Raw genomic sequence first — 22511 nt, forward strand, 5'->3', positions numbered from 1 at the left:
GAGAGCCTTCAGGTTTACTTCTTCAGCAGTGAAGTTATTATATAACCCGTCGCTCAACAGTATAACATCTCCCTCACCAGGAAATTCACCTGGACTCCAGTCGAAATAAATCACTTTACCTTTTTTTTGGGTTATGCTAGGTAATTTACACTATGTGTGATAATTGTGCTTATGTGTACCTGTGCCTAAATAAACTTACCAGTGAAACGCGATGCAAAATAAGTTTTGTACAGATTATTAACCAGGAGTTAGATAGATAGATAGACAGACAGGAGGGTTAGCAAGCCAGGGTAACCCAAGAAAGTCTTTGCTTCATTTGAAACTGTTTTGACTTAATTCCACTGGGGTTCCTCTAATCTTCTCCCCCAGGATGCGACCCACAATAGTCAACTAACATCCAAGTGCCTGCTTACTGCTAGGTGAACAGGGGCAGCAGGTGTATACACAAATATATGGTATAAACCTTGGTAATAAATACCGACAAGTTGGGTTAGAAAGACACGTAAGCAAACACTGTAACATATTTATTATAAAACGTTACGGTCCTGGGACCTTGATCAAGGTCCCAGGACCGAAACGTTTTCTAATAAATATGTTATAGTGTTTGCTTACGTGTCTTTCTAAACCACACAAATATATACACTTAGTGTCAAACATGATGGAAGCTCGATCCTCCGTCTGCTGAGCGCAAGACAGACGTATTTCCTGTCTGTACACATCTAGATGTTCCCGAAATCCTGGAGGAGAACAAACGAGACAAAGTAAACATGCTTCGGCGATTGACTTTCCAAGAACTTCTTCCTGTTCTTCTTCACGTTCTTCTTCGTGTTCTTCTTCGCGTTCTTCGTGTTCTTCTTCTTCGTCTTCTTCTTCGTATTCTTCTTCTTCGTGTTCTTCTTCGTGTTCTTCTTCTTCGTGTTCTTCGTGTTCTTCTTCGTGTTCTTCTTCGTATTCTTCTTCTTCGTGTTCTTCTTCGTGTTCTTCTTCTTCGTGTTCTTCGTGTTCTTCTTCTTCGCGTTCTTCTTCTTTGTCTTCTTCGTCCTCTTCTTTCTCTCTCTCTCACGTCTATATTTCACCTGTTATTTGAGAACTACCTTAGTTTACCCTTTCTGTCATTCGTGTTCTATGAAAGAGCAGCCTAATTTAACCTCCAACTCAACAATTACGCAGCAATGAAGCTACTTTTATTCACATCATTAATATAGCCAATACAGTCCAGCAGTAATTGTAAACGCACATTTGGGTAGTCTCCATCCCAGTTTTTCACTGAAATTTGGAATTCATACTGTTGATTTTACAGAGGATCCATTTAGTTGATAATATGTGAGACGTCTGTATAGATTTACTTTGTGTCGAGTTTATAAGTTTATTGAGGCATAGGTACACATAAGCACAAGTATCATATATAGTTTAAATTACCTAGGATAACATCGATGGTTATGATGCCACTATATATACTCGTTCTCAGTTATCTCAGTATTAGGACTGATGTCACTATATATACTTGTTCTCAGTTATCTTAGTAAGTAAGTAAGTAATATAAACATACATGCAGTATGTGATCCTTTATTGACAACGTTTCGCCCACACAGTGGGCTTTTTTCAAGTCACAAACAGATCTACCTGGGGTGGAAGGTACGTGAGTATTTATAATCAGGTTCAGAATGTTGAGGTCAGGTGGAGAATGCTGCATCTGATGATGTACCGAGTGGGGTTATAGAGTTTAAAATCTTGGGTAGCTTGGAAGCTACCCAAGCTTCCACTTTCCACCTTCCACCCCAGGTAGATCTGTTTGTGAATTGAAAAAGCCCACTGTGTGGGCGAAACGTTGTCAATAAAGGATCACATTATACTGCATATGTGTTTATATTTCCATTGTGTCGGTATTTTATACCATTTATTTCCAAGTAACTAAGTAAGTTTATTCAGGTATGCACAAATACAGTTACATAGAATTATCATACATAGCAGCATATGTGTAGAGAACCTAGGATAACCCAAAAAAAGTCAGACAGAGTGACTTATTTCCATATACACTTTTATTCAGTATTAGGACTGATGCCACTATACATAATCGTTCTCAGTTATCTCAGTATTAAGACTGATGCCACTATATATACTCGTTCTCAGTTATCTCAGTATTAAGACTGATAAGAACATAAGAACATAAGAACGAAGGAACACTGCAGAAGGCCTACTGGCCCATGCGAGGCAGGTCCAAGTCTCCTACCGGCTTAAGCCAATGTACCCAACCTAGTCAGGTCAGGTCACATTGACTTAAGGGAGGAACACGGCAACCGACCTGTTAGCACAAGCTATCAGGTCTAACTCACACCCACCCACATCTACTCATGTATTTATCCAACCTATTTTTAAAGCTACACAACGTTCTGGCCTCTATAACGGTACTTGGGAGTTTGTTCCACTCATCCACAACTCTATTACCAAACCAGTACTTTCCTATATCCTTCCTGAATCTGAATTTTTCCAACTTAAAACCATTGCTGCGAGTCCTGTCTAGGCTAGATATTTTCAGCACACTATTTACATCCCCTTTATTTATTCCTGTCTTCCATTTATACACCTCAATCATATCCCCCCTAATTCTACGTCTTTCTAGAGAGTGCAGTTTCAGGGCCCTTAGTCTATCCTCATAGGGAAGGTTTCTGATACATGGGATCATCTTTGTCATCCTCCTTTGTACATTTTCCAGAGAATTTATATCCATTCTGTAATACGGTGACCAAAACTGTGCAGCATAATCTAAATGAGGCCTAACCAAGGATGTATAGAGTTGAAGAACAACCTGAGGACTCCTATTATTTATGCTTCTTGATATGAAGCCAAGGATTCTATTAGCTTTATTGCGAACACTTATGCACTGTTGTCTTGGTTTCAGATTACCACTATATATACTCGTTTTCAGTTATCTCAGTATTAAGACTGATGCCACTATATATACTCGTTCTCAGTTATCTCAGTATTAAGACTGATGCCACTATATATACTCGTTCTCAGTTATCTCAGTATTAAGACTGATGCCACTATATATACTCGTTCTCAGTTAGGACTGAAGAAGTCACTAGGGAAGAAACGCCTTCTCTAATATATGTCCTGAACTGTATATAAATGTCATTTTTTCAACACTCGTTTCTGATGCTTGTGTGCGTGGTGATATGGATTATAAGAGCATGAGAAAGAAAGAGCACTGCAGAAGGCCTACTAGCCCACGTTAGGCAGTTCCAAGTCACACCCACTCATATGTAAAAAAAACATCATCTTTGATTCAGTTTCTTAAGCAAAGTAAGACAGTGAAACAAAGCCATTTAAGTCAGTCATTTATTGACAATACATGACGTGTAGAGATTGAAAACATCTTACATAATATCCTGCTGTTACATGTATATTCAATGTTGAAAATTGAGACACTTATGCAGCATATGGGAATCTTTATTCAGGAAACGTTTCGCCACACAGTGGCTTCATCAGTCCAATACAAAGAGGAAGGCGTAAGGAGAGGAGGAGTATGAGGTAATCAGTCCCTCAGCCTGGAGTCGATGTGTTCAGTCCATCAATCTTGTAGAATGATTGATGGACTGAACACATCGACTCCAGGCTGAGGGACTGATTACCTCATACTCCTCCTCTCCTTACGCCTTCCTCTTTGTGTTGTTAGGTAAGACACATATGCAACAGTTAGACAACTTTATTCCGAAACGTTTCGCCTACACAGTAGGCTTCTTCAGTCGAATACAGAAAGTAGGCAGGAACAGTAGAGATGTGAAGACGATGTAATCAGTCCATCACCCTTAAAGTCGTAGAATTTGAGGTTGTCAGTCCCTCGGCCTGGAGAAGTTCAGTTCCATAGTCAGGAACTATCTGAAGATCGAGCGACAGTGCGGAGACTTAAATACTGTCACAATAAAATGTCACATTAGTTGCACTTGCGTCGGTAGTTCTACCAACATTATTGCACTCCAGGTATGATGGCAGATGATTTCTTGAAGAGACAGCCAGAGTGTAGATGCTGTCCGCTGCCCGTCTTGTGGTATAGGAGCTGTCTGTTTATTCGCGCTGTCCGTCTTGAGGTATAGAAGATAGTAAGGTCACCTCCCCCCAATGTTGAAGGCTCTATTGCAATGACAGATACATCCAGGCCACTCTCTGTTTCTCTGTCTCTCTCCTTTTCTCTCTCAAACAAGATTGGGGAATTCATTGGAGGATTTTTTAATGAAAGAAGTGCCAAACCCTTAGGGTCATATAGCGCCTGAGGCATGGGTTCGATCTTAGCAAGGGGAGGATAAGAACACTTCCTTGGATCAAAAGCCCCTTGGCATCGAGAAATCTCCCCTGAACGGCAGGTATAATGCTGATTTTATTGGGGGGGGGGGGCTTAGTAACCCAGGATAACCCAAGAAGGCCAAGCAGTGTGTGGCTTATTTTCCATGGGGGTGGTTTCATCCTCTTTCCCAGGATGCCACCCACACCAGTCGCCTAACATCCAGGTACCTACTTACTACTAGGTGAACATGGACAACAGGTGTACCGAGACTAACACCCAGGTACCTGTTAACTGCTAGGTGAACAGGGGCAACAGGTGTACCGAGACTAACACCCAGGTACCTACATCCTGCTAGGTGAACAGTCAACAGGTGCGAGGAAACATGTCCAGTTCCTTCCACTCGCCCCGGATTCGAACCCGAGCCCTCCAATTGCCAGCCGAATTACTTAACAGCGTCACTGTAGCAAAGTGACCTTTATCTAGTGAAGCCACAAGTGTGATAAGAGACAGGAAGACCGGCAGACATCATGGCAGACAATGATGTCTGCAACTGCACCTGCACCTGCCATGGCACAAGTGCCATAGTGCGTCACCCTGGGTTTAAGGTACGTTTTTATACGCCTGTATTGTCTCCCCTGAGGCGCATTTTGCGCTGTATTGCATAGCGTGTAGCCTGTAGACTACGCTCGTTGTTGTAGAGGTGTGGTTGACTTATCAGATATGCAGTAATATGGATAAAATAGCGTTTATTATGCAAGGGTAAGATAGCAACAGCTGTGACGTCACTCAGACTGACGTCATGTATTCTGTCATATACCACAATTTTGAGGAAAATAATACATGCTCATACATTTTGTATACACGTGTATAATTTACACAAATCACCGTTCTTCAAGGCAAATCATACAACTGACAAATTTACGAATTACGAGTGAAAATAAAAATATTTGTAAATGTAACGTTGGCAAACGTGTCGTACCCAGCCAAAGTCACTCACGTATCGACTTATTTTTCCTCATTTTAAGTTGTTGTAAATCATTTACTACCGCTAACGTGAGCTGTAAGCATCGGCGAGTGTCTAAACCGTGTGTATAAATCACCGTGGTCCCGGAGAGTGAGTTGAATCAATGGTTGAGGAGAATTTGAAGATTGTTGGCATCAGTGAGGTGGACGGGAGGGCGTGGGAGGCTAGACCTAACTCCATTTTCCACCTCCATTCATTAACTACTGGAGTCTGTGAGGAGCTGAGGGGCGGCGGCACATCGTCAACTCGGCGTTCACCTCCTCGGCAGGTACTTGGTTAAGGGGTGCAGCTCCTGGGCCCCCACATACACCATCGAGAAACAATATTTTTCCCCACACACACACGACATTGATCCTATCTGGCCGCTGCCGTTTTGCTGTACGATACTCTCTACCACTGACATCAGCACTTATCTTAATTCTTCTTCTTCTTCTTCTTCTTCTTCTTCTTCTTCTTCTTCTTCTTCTTCTTCTTCTTCTTCTTCTTCTTCTTCTTCTTCTTCTTCTTCTTCTTCTTCTAATTCTTCTTCTATCTAGCTTTTTCTTCCCTTTCTTCCTTTTACTTTCTTCCTTTCTTTCTCCCTTCTTTATTCTGATATTCTTGTGTCACATTTCACATTACATGTGTTTCTCGTTTATTTGCATCTCTCTCTCTCTCTCTCTCTCTCTCTCTCTCTCTCTCTCTCTCTCTCTCTCTCTCTCTCTCTCTCTCTCTCTCTCTCTCTCTCTCTCTCTCTCTCTCTCCACACTGCATTATTACTACAAATATAATTTGTACTCTACCAGGATACAGTGACGTTGTGTTTATGGTGGATGTTTACCTGGAGTTTACCTGGAGAGAGTTCCGGGGGTCAACGCCCCCGCGGCCCGGTCTGTGACCAGGCCTCCTGGTGGATCAGAGGGTCTATTGGTAATCCCCCTTATGTATGCTGGGAGGCAGTTGAACAGTCTCGGGCCCCTGACACTTATTGTATGGTCTCTTAACGTGCTAGTGACACCCCTGCTTTTCATTGGGGGGATGTTGCATCGTCTGCCAAGTCTTTTGCTTTCGTAGTGAGTGATTTTCGTGTGCAAGTTCGGTACTAGTCCCTCTAGGATTTTCCAGGTGTATATAATCATGTATCTCTTAGGACAGATACCTAAAGTCAGTGCCGGATCAGCCGGGCTGTGGCTCGTACGTTGGACTGCGTGCGGCCAGCAGTAACAGCCTAGTTGATCAGGCCCTGATCCATCGGGAGGCCTGGTCATGGACCGGGCCGCGGGGGCGTTGATCCCCGAAATAACCTCCAGGTAGCCTGCGTTCCAGGGAATACAGGTTCAGGAACCTCAAGCGCTCCCAGTAATTGAGGTGTTTTATCTCCGTTATGCGCGCCGTGAAGGTTCTCTGTACATTTTCTAGGTCAGCAATTTCACCTGCCTTGAAAGGTGCTGTTAGTGTGCAGCAATATTCCAGCCTAGATAGAACAAGTGACCTGAAGAGTGTCATCATGGGCTTGGCCTCCCTAGTTTTGAAGGATCTCATTATCCATCCTGTCATTTTTCTAGCAGATGCGATTGATACAATGTTATGGTCCTTGAAGGTGAGATCCTCCGACATGATCACTCCCAGGTCTTTGATGTTGGTGTTTCGCTCTATTTTGTGGCCAGAATTTGTTTTGTACTCTGATGAAGATTTAATTTCCTCGTGTTTACCATATCTGAGTAATTGAAATTTCTCATCGTTGAACTTCATATTGTTTTCTGCAGCCCTCTGAAAGATTTGGTTGATGTCCGCCTGGAGCCTTGCAGTGTCTGCAATGGAAGACACTGTCATGCAGATTCGGGTGTTATCTGCAAAGGAAGACACGGTGCTGTGGCTGACATCCTTGTCTATGTCAGATATGAGGATGAGGAACAAGATGGGAGCGAGTACTGTGCCTTGTGGAACAGAGCTTTTCACCGTAGCCGCCTCAGACTTTACTCTGTTGACTACCACTCTTTGTGTTCTGTTTGTGAGGAAATTATAGATCCATCTACCAACTTTTCCTGTTATTCCTTTAGCACGCATTTTGTGCTCTATTACGCCATGGTCACACTTGTCGAAGGCTTTTGCAAAGTCTGTATATATTACATCTGCATTCTTTTTGTCTTCTAGTGCATCTAGGACCTTGTCGTAGTGATCCAATAGTTCAGACAGACAGGAGCGACCTGTTCTAAACCCATGTTGCCCTGAGTTGTGTAACTGATGGGTTTCTAGGTGGGTGGCGATCTTGCTTCTTAGGACCCTTTCAAGATTTTTATGATATGGGATGTTAGTGCTATCGGTCTGTAGTTCTTTGCTATTGATTTACTGCCCCCTTTGTGGAGTGGGGCTATGTCTGTTGTTTTTAGTAACTGTGGGACGACCCCCGTGTCCATGCTTCCTCTCCTTAGGATGGTAAAAGCTCGTGATAAGGGCTTCTTGCAGTTCTTGATGAACACGGAGTTCCATGAGTCTGGCCCTGGGGTAGAGTGCATGGGCATGTCATTTATCGCCTGTTCGAAGTCATATGGCGTCAGGATAACATCAGATAGGCTTGTGTTAACCAAATTCTGTGGCTCATAAAAAATTCATTTTGATCTTCGATTCTCAGTCTGGTTAGCGGCTTGCTAAAAACTGAGTCATACTGGGACTTGAGTAGCTCACTCATTTCCTTGTTGTCATCTGTGTAGGACCCATCTTGTTTAAGTAGGGGCCCAATACTGGACGTTGTTCTCGACTTTGATTTGGCATAGGAAAATAAATACTTTGGGTTTCTTTCGATTTCATTTATGGCTTTTAGTTCTTCCCGCGATTCCTGACTCCTATAAGATTCCTTTAGCTTCTTAAGTTTGATGTTTGCTATTTCTCTGACCAGTGACTCCCTACGCATTTCAGATATATTGGCCTCTTTTAGCCGCTCTGTTATTCTTTTCCGTCGCCTGTAAAGGGAGCGCCTGTCTCTTTCTATTTTACATCTACTCCTCCTTTTTCTTAGAGGAATAAGCCTTGTGCATACATCGAGTGCCACCGAGTTAATCTGTTCTAGGCATAAGTTGGGGTCTGTGTTGCTTAGTATATCTTCCCAGCTTATATCGGTTAGAACTTGGTTTACTTGGTCCCACTTTATGTTTTAGTTATTGAAGTTGAATTTGGTGAATGCTTCCTCGTGACTAATCTCATTATGTCGGTCTGGGGCTCCCCACATACATGTCTGAACCTCGATTATGTTGTGATCTGAGTATATTGTTTTTGATATGGTGACATTTCGTATCCGATCATCATTGTTAGTGAAGATGAGGTCTAGTGTATTCTCCAGTCTAGTAGGCTCTATTATTTGCTGGTTTAAATTGAATTTTGTGCAGAGATTTAAAAGCTCGTGTGTGTGTGAGTTCTCGTCAGAGCTGCCTCCTGGTGTTATCACTGCAACAACATTATTTGCTATATTCCTCCATTTTAGGTGCCTTAAGTTGAAATCCCCCAGGAGCAAGATGTTGAGGGCAGGAGCTGGCAGATTTTCCAGACAGTGGTCAATTTTTAACAGCTGTTCCTGGAATTGCTGGGACGTTGCATTCGGAGGCTTGTAGACTACCACAATGACTAGGTTTTGGTTCTCGATCTTTACTGCTAAAACTTCCACTACATCATTTGAGGCATTAAGCAGTTCTGTGCAAACAAGTGACTCTGCGATGTACAGGCCAATATCCCCTTTTGCCTGTTCACTCTGTTGCATCTGTATAGGTTGTAACCTGGGATCCATATTTCGTTGTCCAAGTGATCCTTTATGTGGGTCTCTGTGAAAGCCGCGAACATTGCATTTGCCTCTGCAAGCAGTCCACGGATGAAAAGTATTTTGTTGTTCGTTGCTGGCTTTAGACCCTGTATATTTGCAAAGAAGAATGTCATCGGACTGGTGGTATTGTTGGTACTGGGGGGGAAGGACTTTTTTCCGGCATTAGTATCTGTATCTGTTGGTTTGGAGTGGAGGCCATCGACTGTGGTTCCACTCCATGTGTTTATCTTTTAAATTTGCTGACATGTGTGAACGTCAGCGTTGTCTCAAGACGCTTGTAAGATGCCAGCCTGCTCTTATAAGGCGTTAGCATCGTTTTGTAAGACGTCAGCCTGCTCTTGCAAGACGTCTGCTTGTTCTTGTAAGACGTCAGCCTACTCCTGTAAGACGTCAGTTTCTTGTTGTTTCTCTTACTGCAAGATTTTTTTTCGGGGGGGGGGTCACCGAACCTTGGTGGGCGACAGTCGGCGTTAAAAATTGTATATTTATCTAATATATTGTGACATGTGTCCGTGTTTTAGCACAAAGCCTCATGGCCATCCATAATCATTACTGGTTTCATTATTATTATTATTATTATTGGTTATTGTTGATTATTATTAATTCTGATTATTATTATTATTTATTATTATTAATAATTATTATGGTTTATTATTATTATTATTTATTATTATGGTTTATTATTTTTTATTATTATTGTTTATTATTATTATTATTATTATTATTATTATTATTATTATTATTATTATTATTATTATTATATGTAAGAGTAGGAAAACTCCCGAAACCCATTAAAGGTATATCATACGTGTCATAAAAAAATCAACGTCTGAAGTTAGGTCAGTATATGGTATATGTTTACTGAGATGTGTTTTGGTGTGATGCTCTCTCTCAGATCCTTGTGTTTTACTTATATTTGCTGCTCTTGCTTTGTAAGCTATACATTTCCCCGTCTTATCTCTCCAATCTGCATTATCTTGCATCTCTTTGGATTGAACTCTAGCAGCCGCTTGTTGGTCTGTGTATGGAGATTGTTCAGGGCTTCTCCATGCCTATGTCTGTCATCTCCTAATCTTATCCTTCATTAATTTTAAATCGTTGGCAAACAGACAGATGCACAATATTCTAGTCTTCCTGGTATAGGCTTAAAAGCTCATAGTGAATGAAACTTAGCCACAGTGAGTCATGATGTTGGCTTTGAGGGGGTTTCAACTAGAATACGCCACGGCCACGCTGGTATGGGATTCATCTGTAGAAACCTGCAGTTGTGGTAACTGCAGGTTTCTACAGATGAATCCCATATGGTGTATAGATATATTCATAGTTAAATGAATCTTATTAGAGCCAATTGGCCCAGTGGTTAACACAGAGCTGTGAGTTTTAGGATTCGCTTGCCATGGGTTTACACCCCACCTGTTATAAGTAAGTAAGTAAGTAAGTAAGTTTATTCAGGTATACACAAATACAGTTACATAGAATTATCATACATAGCAGCATATGTGTAGAGAACCTAGGATAACCCAAAAAAGTCAGACAGAGTGATTTATTTCACAGTAAACGTATTAGTTGCACATTTATTCATTTACTTAACATATTGTCGTTTCTTATCAATAATTATTCTGACAAACCATTTATTTATTTATGAGGTATAATTATTTGGCAACTGCTATAGTAGGTGCCTAAGTGCTGAACGGTGCGGGACCCCAAACGTTATTCTCTCCCACCCTGATGTCTCATTCTTACTGTTACTCTATTACGTAAGAGAAATTTTGAGCTAACCAATCTAGGTAAGTTATGTAGTGGAGTTCCTCCGAACGAGCACGATGATTGTGCAGATACATCTATTGATTCTCATTTAAGAATATTTTGTAAACTTTGTTAACGTTAAATATTTATCCCAAATTAATTTGAAGAGGCTATTGAGAAGGATGTATGAGAGAGTCATCATATGATTTAAGACCCTCAGAGGATTTTTTTCCCTAACAAATATGCTAACAATAATGACATACGATACATTATCCGAGTATAATCTGCTAGGGTAAATGTTCTTGGAGGCGGAAGTTATAAAAGAAACGGGAAGATAACTTTTTCACATCAGCCTCTAATGCGATCCATTTAAACTGTATGAATGTAAAATCATTTGCATCTGATAAACGTTTCTTGTGTTACCATTCACTCCGGGTACGTGTTAGCATGCTGGGCACTCTTCCCCGCACAGAGTATTGTCACTATCGCCTTTTCAGACTTACGAGTGGATATAAGAAATATTGCAGAAACATAGGTAAAGATCTTGTTGGAAACTGGACTAGTTCCTGTAAGAAGAACCAGATCAACCAGGCCGAGGGAAGCAATATTCTGATAATTCAGGTAGTCAACACTGAAATCTGTCGTCAAGTTAGGTAGTCGTCTTTCTACACATGTCACTGCACCAACAAGTACTGGACAGGGAATCTTGGACACAGCCTATTACGGTCAGACTGGAAAAAGCCTTGTACTAAGATTACAGCAACATAAATATAGCGTTAGAACTAAATAGAAGTTTAATGTTCTGTTTATTCATGCAAGAGATTTTAATCATCCAATTGATTTTCAAAAGGCCAGTCAAGTTGTATTAAGTAGATCCATGGTTGGAATATAAACTAATCAAGTTTCTTAAAAAAAATAGTATTGATTTTAGTTTGAACATTAGTTCAGGGTCATGTAAATTAGATTCATTTATGATTAATAGAATTTGTGAGGAATTTAAGCTATGCCTGACATGTCACTCATAAATTGTACTTGATATGTGACCTGACCAAATCTTCATTAAACCCCCACTCTCAGCATGCAGAGTAAGGTGTGATGTCATATATGAGGTCATATATCTGAATTAAAAGCCTTCTGCTGTCCCACTATTTTTGCAGTTCCTTGATAATGCGAGTAATCGAGAAACCTCTTAAACATTCACTATTTTTTTTTACTGTGGTTATTTTGCATATTGTGATATCCTGTTTACTGTGATCTTATTACACCTTGATAATGTGAGAAGTCACGAAAGTGCTTGGAATTTCACTATTCTTTTACAGTGGTTGTTCTGCTAGCGCAGTGTTGTTATTGATCAATACCACTCGTTCATGGTTACAATAATATATATATATATATATATATATATATATATATATATATATATATATATATATATATATATATATATATATATATATATATATATATATATATATATATATATATATATATATATATATATATATATATATGTTTATATATATATATATATATATATATATATATATATATATATATATATATATATATATATATATATATATATATATATATATATATATATATATATATATGCATGCTGCTCTTAGGCTAGTACACCAAACAGGGATGAGAATGAAATTAGCTTGAAAACTCCCACATCTCCGTATGCCCTCGGACCAAGAGTAACACACCTAGATTGGCTGGGTGCTTGGTTCTTGTAGGATTGGGTGGTCCTGTAGGTTAAGGCTTCACGTGGCATTTTGCCCAGGAGAGGAGTTGGAAATGAATGGTTGTCCAGGGCAATTGGTGTCAACTGCTGGCTGGACAAACACTGTAAGGAAAATGCAGTGACATTCATAGACAACTGGGACCTCTTCTTTTGCAGAAATAACATGTATGCCAGGGATGGGGTTCACTTACCTAGGTTTGGGGTGGGAGCACTGGCCAACGCAGTGGAGGGAGCTGTTAGGTCTTTAAAGTAGAAATAGATAGTGGTATGGGTTTTCGTGGAAAATCAATGTATTCTGAGTGTAGGGACAGTGTGAGTTTTAAGGAAACCAGTTATAGGAAGAATGAGGAAGAATTATTGGTGAACATAGGAAAGCCAATGGCATTAGGTGATAAGGAGAGTAGCAGGCTTAGTGGAGGAACAGAAATCAGCAGGAAGAAAAAAGAGAAGGGAGGGTTTCTGAAAATATATTATACTAACAGTCGTAGTGCGAGAAATAAGATGGACGAATTGAGATGAGTTGCAAGTGCGGGTAACACTGATGTTTTTGCCATAACTGAGATGTGGTTTAATATGAAAAATAGGGACATGTCTGCTGAATCTCACATTCAAGGTTTTAAATTGTTCCAAGTAGACAGAAATATTGGAAAGGGGGGGTGGGGTGGCACTCTATGTCGGAGATCGTTTAAATTGTTGCGTAAAAACTGGTATATAGTCCGAAACACATACTGAGTCTGTTTGGGTAGAATTTTCAGAGGGGCATGAAAAATTTATTTTAGGAGTGATATACCGTCCCCCAAACTTAGATAAAGACCAAGGAAGACTACTGTGGGAGGAAATTGTTAAGGCCACAAGGTACGATAACGTTGCAATTCTAGGAGACTTTAACTTTAGTTAGATTGGAATTTTTTGACAGGGAATTTAGAATCTAATGACTTTTTAGAAGTAGTTCAGGATTTTTTTTTGAAGCAGTTTGTGACAGAACCTACAAGGGGTAATAACCTGCTTGACCTGGTTCTGGCAAACAGGGAATCACTTGTTAATAATTTAGAAATTTCAGAGGAACTTGGCACAAGTGACCACAAATCAATTACCTTTAGCATTGAATGGAAGTATGATATTAGGGATAACTCAGTAACAGTCCCAGATTTTCGCTTAGTAAATTACCATGAGCTTAGAGAGCACTTATCTGTTGACTGGGGTAACGAAGAGAGCTATCAGTATGAGAGTTTTCTAAACACTATACATGCTGCCCAGAGAACATTCATCCCGTATAAAGAAATTAGATCGAATAGAAATGACCCAAAATGGATGAATAATAGGCTCAAATATCTTTTAGGAAAAAAAAGAATTTATTGGAGCATCAAAAGAGGTGAGGGTCATCATATGAATCATTATATTGACATTAAGAGGGACATTAAGAGGGGATAAGAAAAGCTAAAAGGGACTATGAAATTAAAGTTGCTAGGGATTCAAAAACTAACCCGAAAAGTTTTTTCCAGGTTTATAGAACAAAAGTTAGAGATAAGATAGGTCCCCTTAAAGATAACTATGGGCATCTTACTGACAAGGAGAATGAAATGTGCTCTATTCTAAATAATTATTTTCTAAGTTTTCACTCAGGAAGACACTAACAATATCCCAGTAATAATTTTTTATAATGGACATGACGATAAATTAAGCAATATCACAGTCACTAGCGAAATGGCTATCAAACAGATAGACCGACTGAAGCAAAATAAATCCCCGGGCCCTGATGAACTTTTTTCTAGGGTTCTTAAAGAGTGTAAAATGGAACTTTGTGAACCATTGACTAATATTTTTAATATTTCTCTTCAAACAGGTGTAGTGTCTGATATGTGGAAGATGGCTAACGTAATTCCTATTTTTAAAACAGGGGACAAGTCCTTACCGTCAAATTACCGCCCAATAAGCCTAACCTCAATTGTAGGCAAATTACTAGTCAGTTATAGCTGATATTACAAGAAGCCATCTGGATAAGCATAGCTTGATTAATGATACTCAGCATGGATTCACGAGAGGCCGTTCCTGCCTAACTAATTTATTAACCTTCTTCAGTAAAGCTTTTGAGGCCGTTGATCATGATAAAGAATTCGACATTGTTTATTTAGATTTTAGTAAGACTTTTGATAAGTACCGCACCAGAGACTGTTAAAAAAAAGTGGCAGCTCATGGCATTGGGGGAAAAGTGCTGTCATGGATCGAGTCATGGCTCACAAATAGGAAGCAGAGAGTATGCTTAAATGGGGTTAAATCCTAGTGGGGATCTGTAACAAGTGGCGTACCACAGGGATCAGTCTTAGGCCCGTTGTTGTTTATAATATATATCAATGACCTTGATGAGGGTATTACTAGTGATATGAGCAAATTCGCCGATGACACAAAGATAGGTAGGATAATTGATTCAAACGTAGATGTTAGGGAACTTCAGGAGGATTTAGACAAACTCTATTCTTGGTCAGAAAAGTGGCAGATGCAGTTCAATGTAGATAAATGCAAGGTTCTGAAGCTCGGGAGTGTCCATAGCTCTAGCACTTATAAGTTAAATAATGTAGAATTTAGCCATACAGATTGCGAAAAGGACTTGGGGGTTATGGTCAGCAGCAACCTTAAACCAAGACAGCAATGCCTAAGCGTACGTAATAAGGCAAATAGATTATTGGGATTTATATCAAGAAGTGTAAGCAACAGAAGTCCAGAGGTTATACTGCAGCTTTATACATTGTATAAATCGCATCTGCTAGAAAAATGACAGGATGGATAATGAGAACCTTCAAAACTAGGGAGGCCAAGCCCATGATGACACTCTTCAGGTCACTTGTTCTATCTAGGCTGGAATATTGCTGCACACTAACAGCACCTTTCAAGGCAGGTGAAATTGCTGACCTAGAAAATGTACAGAGAACCTTCACGGCGCGCATAACGGAGATAAAACTCATCAATTACTGGGAGCGCTTGAGGTTCCTGAACCTGTATTCCCTGGAACGCAGGCGGGAGAGATACATGATTATATACAACTGGAAAATCCTAGAGGGACTAGTACCGAACTTGCACACGAAAATCACTCACTACGAAAGCAAAAGACTTGGCAGACGATGCAACATCCCCCCAATGAAAAGCAGGGGTGTCACTAGCACGTTAAGAGACCATACAATAAGTGTCAGGGGCCCGAGACTGTTCAACTGCCTCCCAGCATACATAAGGGGGATTACCAACAGACCCCTGGCAGTCTTCAAGCTGGCACTGGACAAGCACCTAAAGTCAGTTCCGGATCAGCCGGGCTGTGGCTCGTACGTTGGTTTGCGTGCAGCCAGCAGCAACAGTCTGGTTGATCAGGCTCTGATCCACCAGGAGGCCTGGTCACAGACCGGGCCGCGGGGGCGTTGACCCCCGGAACTCTCTCCAGGTAAACTCCAGGTATTATTATATATTTATAGAAGGCCTGAGTTTGCTACCATCTGCAGCTCATAAGACTGCCATCCCCACGAGCCCCTTTTGGGCGGGGCAGATGGCAGACCAGAGGCCTAGCTTCTCCCTACAAGCCCCGTGAGGGCGGGGAATGTGGCTAGGCCTGGGGACACTTGGTCCCAAAGATGAGGGGGTACTTGTACCGCCTCCCATGGGAGACTTACGTCTCGAGACCCTCCCCAGATAGGGAGCCAAGGCCGGGTCACCACTACTTGGAAAAAACCCGGGCCGGGAGAATACCGGCGAATAAAAAAAAAAATACATATTATTATTTGTAGATGAATGGTTCAGAGAACCGACATGTTGATAAATTAGACACATGTGCAACTCTTGGTGTGGCGAAACGTTTCCTCAATAAAGATACCCAAGAGTTCCACATGTGTCTAATTTATCAACATATTATTATTATCAATGGTAATCTTGAACTTTCACAGAGTCATCTAAATTATTGGCTGGTCATTCTTAACTGCGTTGAAAGCTTTTATTTTTTGTTATGACGTGATAGATTACTGCACTGATAGATGGCACTGCTTACACTCAGGGGAAGAGTGATGTATTTGTGTCACTGATGATGCATAAATCACTGCGTGTGTTATTAGGAAGTATCAGCTAGTTTAAACAGTTTTTTTGGTATTGGTTAGTGCTATTGACCTGGGATTGTGTTCCACTATCCTGTCGATGAGTGATAGAGTTCATTTAATGTCTCTGGTGCATGAGTTGGTAGTTTTGCTGTGTAACCCATGTGGGATTAGGGCTATAATGGGTTCCCTGCACCCACCAGAGATGTTGATGGCAGCCCCACCAGTGTCAGTGGTCAATGGCACCCCCCACCGCCCCCTCACTAGCCGTGACACCTGCCCGGAACTCCAGGTAGTGCCACGTCCTCACACCCTGGCTCTAGATGGCACTCCTGCAGAGAGGTCAAGCAAGGGGTGCGACCCGACAGTGCCAAGGGTGACCCCTGTTAACCTGAAGTGTGAGCTGCCCTTGCGAAAGGTGACCTTGACTGAGGTGAGATGTGCTTCGTCCGAGTTAAGGGTGACCCCGACTGAGGTGAAGTGTGACCCGCCCATGCTGAGGGTAACCCCATCTGACCTGACTTACCGTGGAGAGGGAGCTGACCATGTCGTCTTGAGAGTACTCAGATCGGTGAGTATCCTTGCTGTTAAGAACATATAGAATACTGCAGCAGGCCTACTGGCCCATGCTAGGTAGGTTCAAGTCACTGTTCTAAGCTAGTCATTTCCAAGTTGATTTTGCAGGGAGGGACTGAATTACAGTTCCCGGGCCAGCTTAAGCTTTTCTGTCATGGTTTACTCCCCGTTCCATCCATTGCAAGAGTTTTGTTTTCATTTATCTGTGCTGTTAGTTTCCATTTGTCTCACAGCCCTTTCTACCTCAGTATCTTGCTACCCTCTACCCCTGCAATCTCCACTGCTCCACTGCACTCCATGACCTAATAATCATCCCCCTCCCTCTTGCTACCCAGTACCCCTGCACCCTTGCCCTGCTGTGCTATATGGCCCTTGTAGGTTTAGCGCCTCTTTTTGATAACAACAATAATAATAATAATAATAATAATAATAATAATAATAATAATAATAATAATAATTTCCATTTGTCCTAGCTTGTCTTAGTACAGTCGAGCCCAGAGTATTGCTAACATACTGGTACCGTGGAGTATTTTGTATGTTATGATCACATCCAATCACATTCTCATGTTAGATTTGTATATGACAGTATTCCTTCCTCTTTCCATCACTTTCCTTCCTTACTCAGCTTACTACATCTCTGTAGCACTTCCCTCCATCCCGCGGCCTGGACATGTGCCAGGCCGCGGGGGCGTTGACCCCTGGAACACCCTCCTGGTATACCTTATTCCTTCCTTCACCCCCTCATTCCATCATTCACTCTTTTCCCCTCATTCGCCCATCTCTGGTCATCTCCTTTCCTCATTCCTTTCTCCCTATCTCCCTTCCCTCCCTCCCTCCTTCCCATGCACTCCCTCATTCACTAATTTCCCTTCATTCGCCCATCTCTGCCTCCTTCCCTTCCTCTCTCTCTCTCCCTCCCTCTCTCCCCCCCCTCTCTCCCCTCTTACTAAAACCGTTGACGACCTTCCAACACATGACTTAACAACATCTGAAGGTCACTAAGTTCCACTGACCTCTGTTGAAAGACACCATCACTGTTGTCCAAGCTTGCTACACTTACTCCAGCTTCACTGAACCTGGTTCTCAGGCGTTGCCTGAGTGGCTAGTCTATCTTAAGAGCCACGTAAGTTACCCCGTCTTCTAATAACATGTTCGTTTTTCCACTACAATCAACCTTGTCCATAATTACTACAACATTTGCTTTGCTTCGTAAGGTGAAGTCCAGGATCTTTCCTTAATTCTTGGTTTAACTTAACAAATCTTTGATGACAATTGTGTTACAGAGGTGTGAGCAACATAACTGTCCTCAAAGTTCATTTAGGAACAGATTAACACAAGGATAATTATCACACATAATGTAAATTATCTAGGATAACCCACATGAAGGCCACGGGGTCAAAGTAATTCTTTATCAGCCTCCCATTGGGCAGAATGTAATCCAGGGACGGATCTGTTATGAAACTAATGAAGCGTAAACTTCAGGGCCCTAATCCCTGAGGTGCCCAGAAGTCACTTTAGTCCACATTGCTTAAAAATTTTGGGTCTACTGTATGAGAAGGGGTTGCGAAGGGCCCCCCATAACGGTTCAAGCTTCAGGGCCCCAAATATATAGGTCCGCCACTGAAGTTATATCGGATGATACAGAATCATTCCGTGAATTGCAGTCATATCCCAGAGTTCATTATCATCGTGATGCAGTATGCTAATGTGATCTCAAGATTTCAGATAGCTTATTAGGGAAGTAGTACTAGTAGTGGTAATAGTGTGATAGCAGTAATACTAGTAGTGTGCTAGTAGTACTAGTGGTGATAAATACTTGTACGAGACAGGAATGCGCTTAGTATAACTAGTATTGCAATAGCTAGAGCTGTTTAACTAGTGTAGTAGTACCGGGCGCTGCCCTGTCGCACATCAAGCTTCCTGGTGGCTCAGGGCCTGATCAACCAGGCTGTTGTAATAAAGTTGGTAGAATTACCGACAATATGTAAAGTAAAAGGACACAAGCGCAACTAATGTGACATTTTATTGTGGCAACGTTTCGCTCTCCAGAAGCTGTGACAAAGCTCCTGGAGAGCGAAACGTTGCCACAATAAAGTGTCACATTAGTTGCAACCAGGCTGTTATTGCTGGTAGCAGTCCATCGTACAGGTAGGTCAAGAATTGACTTTAGGAACCTATCCACTTCCTTCTTGAAACCCCTAGGGTTCTGTTGGTAATCCTCCTTATGCATAACGGGAAGATGTTTAACAGTCTTGGGCCACTTACACTCATTGTGTTTTCTCTTAATGTACTCACCTCTGCTTTTCACTAGGGGGGGGGGTCTGTATGTTGCACTGTCTGCCGAGTCTTTTGCTTTTGTAGGGAGTGATTTCAGTGTGCAGATTTGGAACCAGTCCCTCTAGGATTTTTCACGTGTAAATTATGATGTATCTTTCTCGCCTGCGTTCTAGTGAGTACAGGTCAAGGGACTCCAAACTTTCCTGGTAATTAGGGTGCTTGAATAAACGTACAGTGTACGTTTATTCAGTAAAACGTTCCAACATTAAATGCTTCAGTCAGTGTATAAATGTCTTTTACTTACAAATACAATTATATGGAATTGATTATTGACGAAGTTTCGCTCACACAGTGAGCGAAACCTGATAGGCAGTATGTATGCAGAGTAACGGTGAGGTGATAGCGAAAATCGGTGTAAAGTGAAACATAGCAAGTGTAATACGCTAGGTATTACGGTATATTCTGCGAGGTATTTAAGTGTATTAACGCGAGGCATTACAACTTCTGTACCGCCAGGTTTCTATACTGCATCAACCATTAAGACTTTTTCCCTCACCAACTGGGTTGAATATTAAGACTTTCCTTCACTACCACGGCCCAAAAGTAAGGCTTTTCCTCAACCACCAGGGTCAGGTCTTAAGACTTCGTAAGACTACGGTTGGGGGGAGTGTAACGAGTCGAAAGGAGCTGGTGGTCCGTGCGGCCCGAGACCTGACCTTCCTACACAACGTGGCCAGACGCATCCTGGGACCCTTGTTGACCGATGAATCTTGTCTCGTGATCCTAGATCCAGACACCCTGGCTGATCTTAAGCTCACAGTTGAGCCCAGGAGACAAGGTGAGTGAAATAAACCTTAATAATTTACCTACTATTACTACTACTACTACTACTACTACTACTACTACTACTACTACTACTACTACTACTACTAATACTAATAATAATACAGAATTGGCTTAGACTTGTAACCAAGACTGAATCTGACTACTACATCATCACTCAGTCTGTGTGTCTGTCAAACTGTCAGAAGTACTTGTAACCAAGTCTAAGTCTGGCTACTACATCATCACTCAGTCTGTGTGTCTGTCAAACTGTCAGAAGTACTTGTAACCAAGTCTAAGTCTGGCTACTACACCATCAGTCAGTCTGTGTGTCTGTCAAACTGTCAGAAGTACTTGTAACCAAGTCTAAGCCTGGCCACTACACCATCAGTCAGTCTGTGTGTCTGTCAAACTGTCAGAAGTACTTGTAACCAAGTCTAAGTCTGGCTACTACACCATCAGTCAGTCTTTGTGTCTGTCAAACTGTCAGAAGTACTTGTAACCAAGTCTAAGTCTGGCTACTATACCATCAGTCAGTCTGTGTGTCTGTCAAACTGTCAGAAGTACTTGTAACCAAGTCTCAGCCTGGCTACTACACCATCAGTCAGTCTGTGTGTCTATCAAACTGTCAGAAGTACTTGTAACCAAGTCTAAGCCTGGCTACTACACCATCAGTCAGTCTGTGTGTCTGTCAAACTGTCAGAAGTACTTGTAACCAAGTCTAAGTCTGGCTACTACACCATCAGTCAGTCTGTGTGTCTGTCAAACTGTCAGAAGTACTTGTAACCAAGTCTAAGTCTGGCTACTACACCATCAGTCAGTCTGTGTGTCTGTCAAACTGTCAGAAGTACTTGTAACCAAGTCTAAGCCTGGCTACTACACCATCAGTCAGTCTGTGTGTCTGTCAAACTGTCAGAAGTACTTGTAACCAAGTCTAAGCCTGGCTACTACACCATCAGTCAGTCTGTGTGTCTGTCAAACTGTCAGATGTACTTGTAACCAAGTCTAAGCCTGGCTACTACAACATCAGTCAGTCTGTGTGTCTGTCAAGCTGTCAGAAGTACTTGTAACCAAGTCTAAGCCTGGCTACTACACCATCAGTACCAGTCTGTGTTTATGTCAAACTACCACAAGTGCTGGTAACCAAGTCTAAGTCTGGCTACTACAGTACCAGTCTGTGTTTATGTCAAACTACCACAAGTGCTGGTAACCAAGTCTAAGTCTGGCTACTACAGTACCAGTCTGTGTTTATGTCAAACTACCACAAGTGCTGGTAACCAAGTCTAAGTCTGGCTACTACAACATCAGTCAGTCTGTGTGTCTGTCAAACTGTCAGAAGTACTTGTAACCAAGTCTAAGCCTGGCTACTACACCATCAGTCAGTCTGTGTGTCTGTCAAACTGTCAGAAGTACTTGTAACCAAGTCTAAGTCTGGCTACTACGCCATCAGTCAGTCTGTGTGTCTGTCAAATTGTCAGAAGTACTTGTAACCAAGTCTAAGTCTGGCTACTACAGTACCAGTCTGTGTTTATGTCAAACTACCACAAGTGCTGGTAACCAAGTCTAAGTCTGGCTACTACAGTACCAGTCTGTGTTTATGTCAAACTACCACAAGTGCTGGTAACCAAGTCTAAGTCTGGCTACTACACCATCAGTCAGTCTGTGTGTCTGTCAAACTGTCAGAAGTACTTGTAACCAAGTCTAAGTCTGGCTACTACACCATCAGTCAGTCTGTGTGTCTGCCAAACTGTCAGAAGTACTTGTAACCAAGTCTAAGTCTGGCTACTACAGTACCAGTCTGTGTTTATGTCAAACTACCACAAGTGCTGGTAACCAAGTCTAAGTCTGGCTACTACACCATCAGTCAGTCTGTGTGTCTGCCAAACTGTCAGAAGTACTTGTAACCAAGTGTAAGCCTGGCTACTACACCATCAGTCAGTCTGTGTGTCTGTCAAACTGTCAGAAGTACTTGTAACCAAGTCTAAGTCTGGCTACTACACCATCAGTCAGTCTGTGTGTCTGTCAGACTGTCAGAAGTACTTGTAACCAAGTCTAAGCCTGGCTACTACACCATCAGTCAGTCTGTGTGTCTGTCAAACTGTCAGAAGTACTTGTAACCAAGTCTAAGTCTGGCTACTACACCATCAGTCAGTCTTTGTGTCTATCAAACTGTCAGA

The 22511-nt window shown here is 41.7% G+C and overlaps 1 protein-coding gene and 1 long non-coding RNA gene across 5 annotated transcripts in view; one reads left to right on the top strand and one right to left on the bottom strand.

Moving 5' to 3' along the window:
- LOC138854894 (uncharacterized) overlaps positions 1–22511 on the bottom strand; it is a 90041-nt gene that overhangs the window by 61681 nt on the left and 5849 nt on the right. The window lies entirely within an intron of this gene.
- LOC128701103 (uncharacterized) overlaps positions 4162–22511 on the top strand; it is a 50340-nt gene continuing 31990 nt past the window's right edge. For 2 of the 4 annotated variants that reach the window (XM_070100525.1, XM_053794657.2), the window contains exons 1-3: positions 5214–5574; positions 16863–17230; positions 20140–20350. In XM_070100525.1, the coding sequence (XP_069956626.1) occupies positions 16865–17230; positions 20140–20350 (577 nt within the window). In that variant the 5' untranslated portion in view covers positions 5214–5574; positions 16863–16864. Of the gene's footprint in view, positions 4888–5213; positions 5575–16862; positions 17231–20139; positions 20351–22511 lie in introns of those variants that run through there. The other 2 variants (XM_070100524.1, XM_070100526.1) reach the window with 2 other exon arrangements.

This window comes from Cherax quadricarinatus, chromosome 73 (genome assembly GCF_038502225.1).
Source record: "Cherax quadricarinatus isolate ZL_2023a chromosome 73, ASM3850222v1, whole genome shotgun sequence".
NCBI lineage: Eukaryota > Metazoa > Arthropoda > Malacostraca > Decapoda > Parastacidae > Cherax > Cherax quadricarinatus.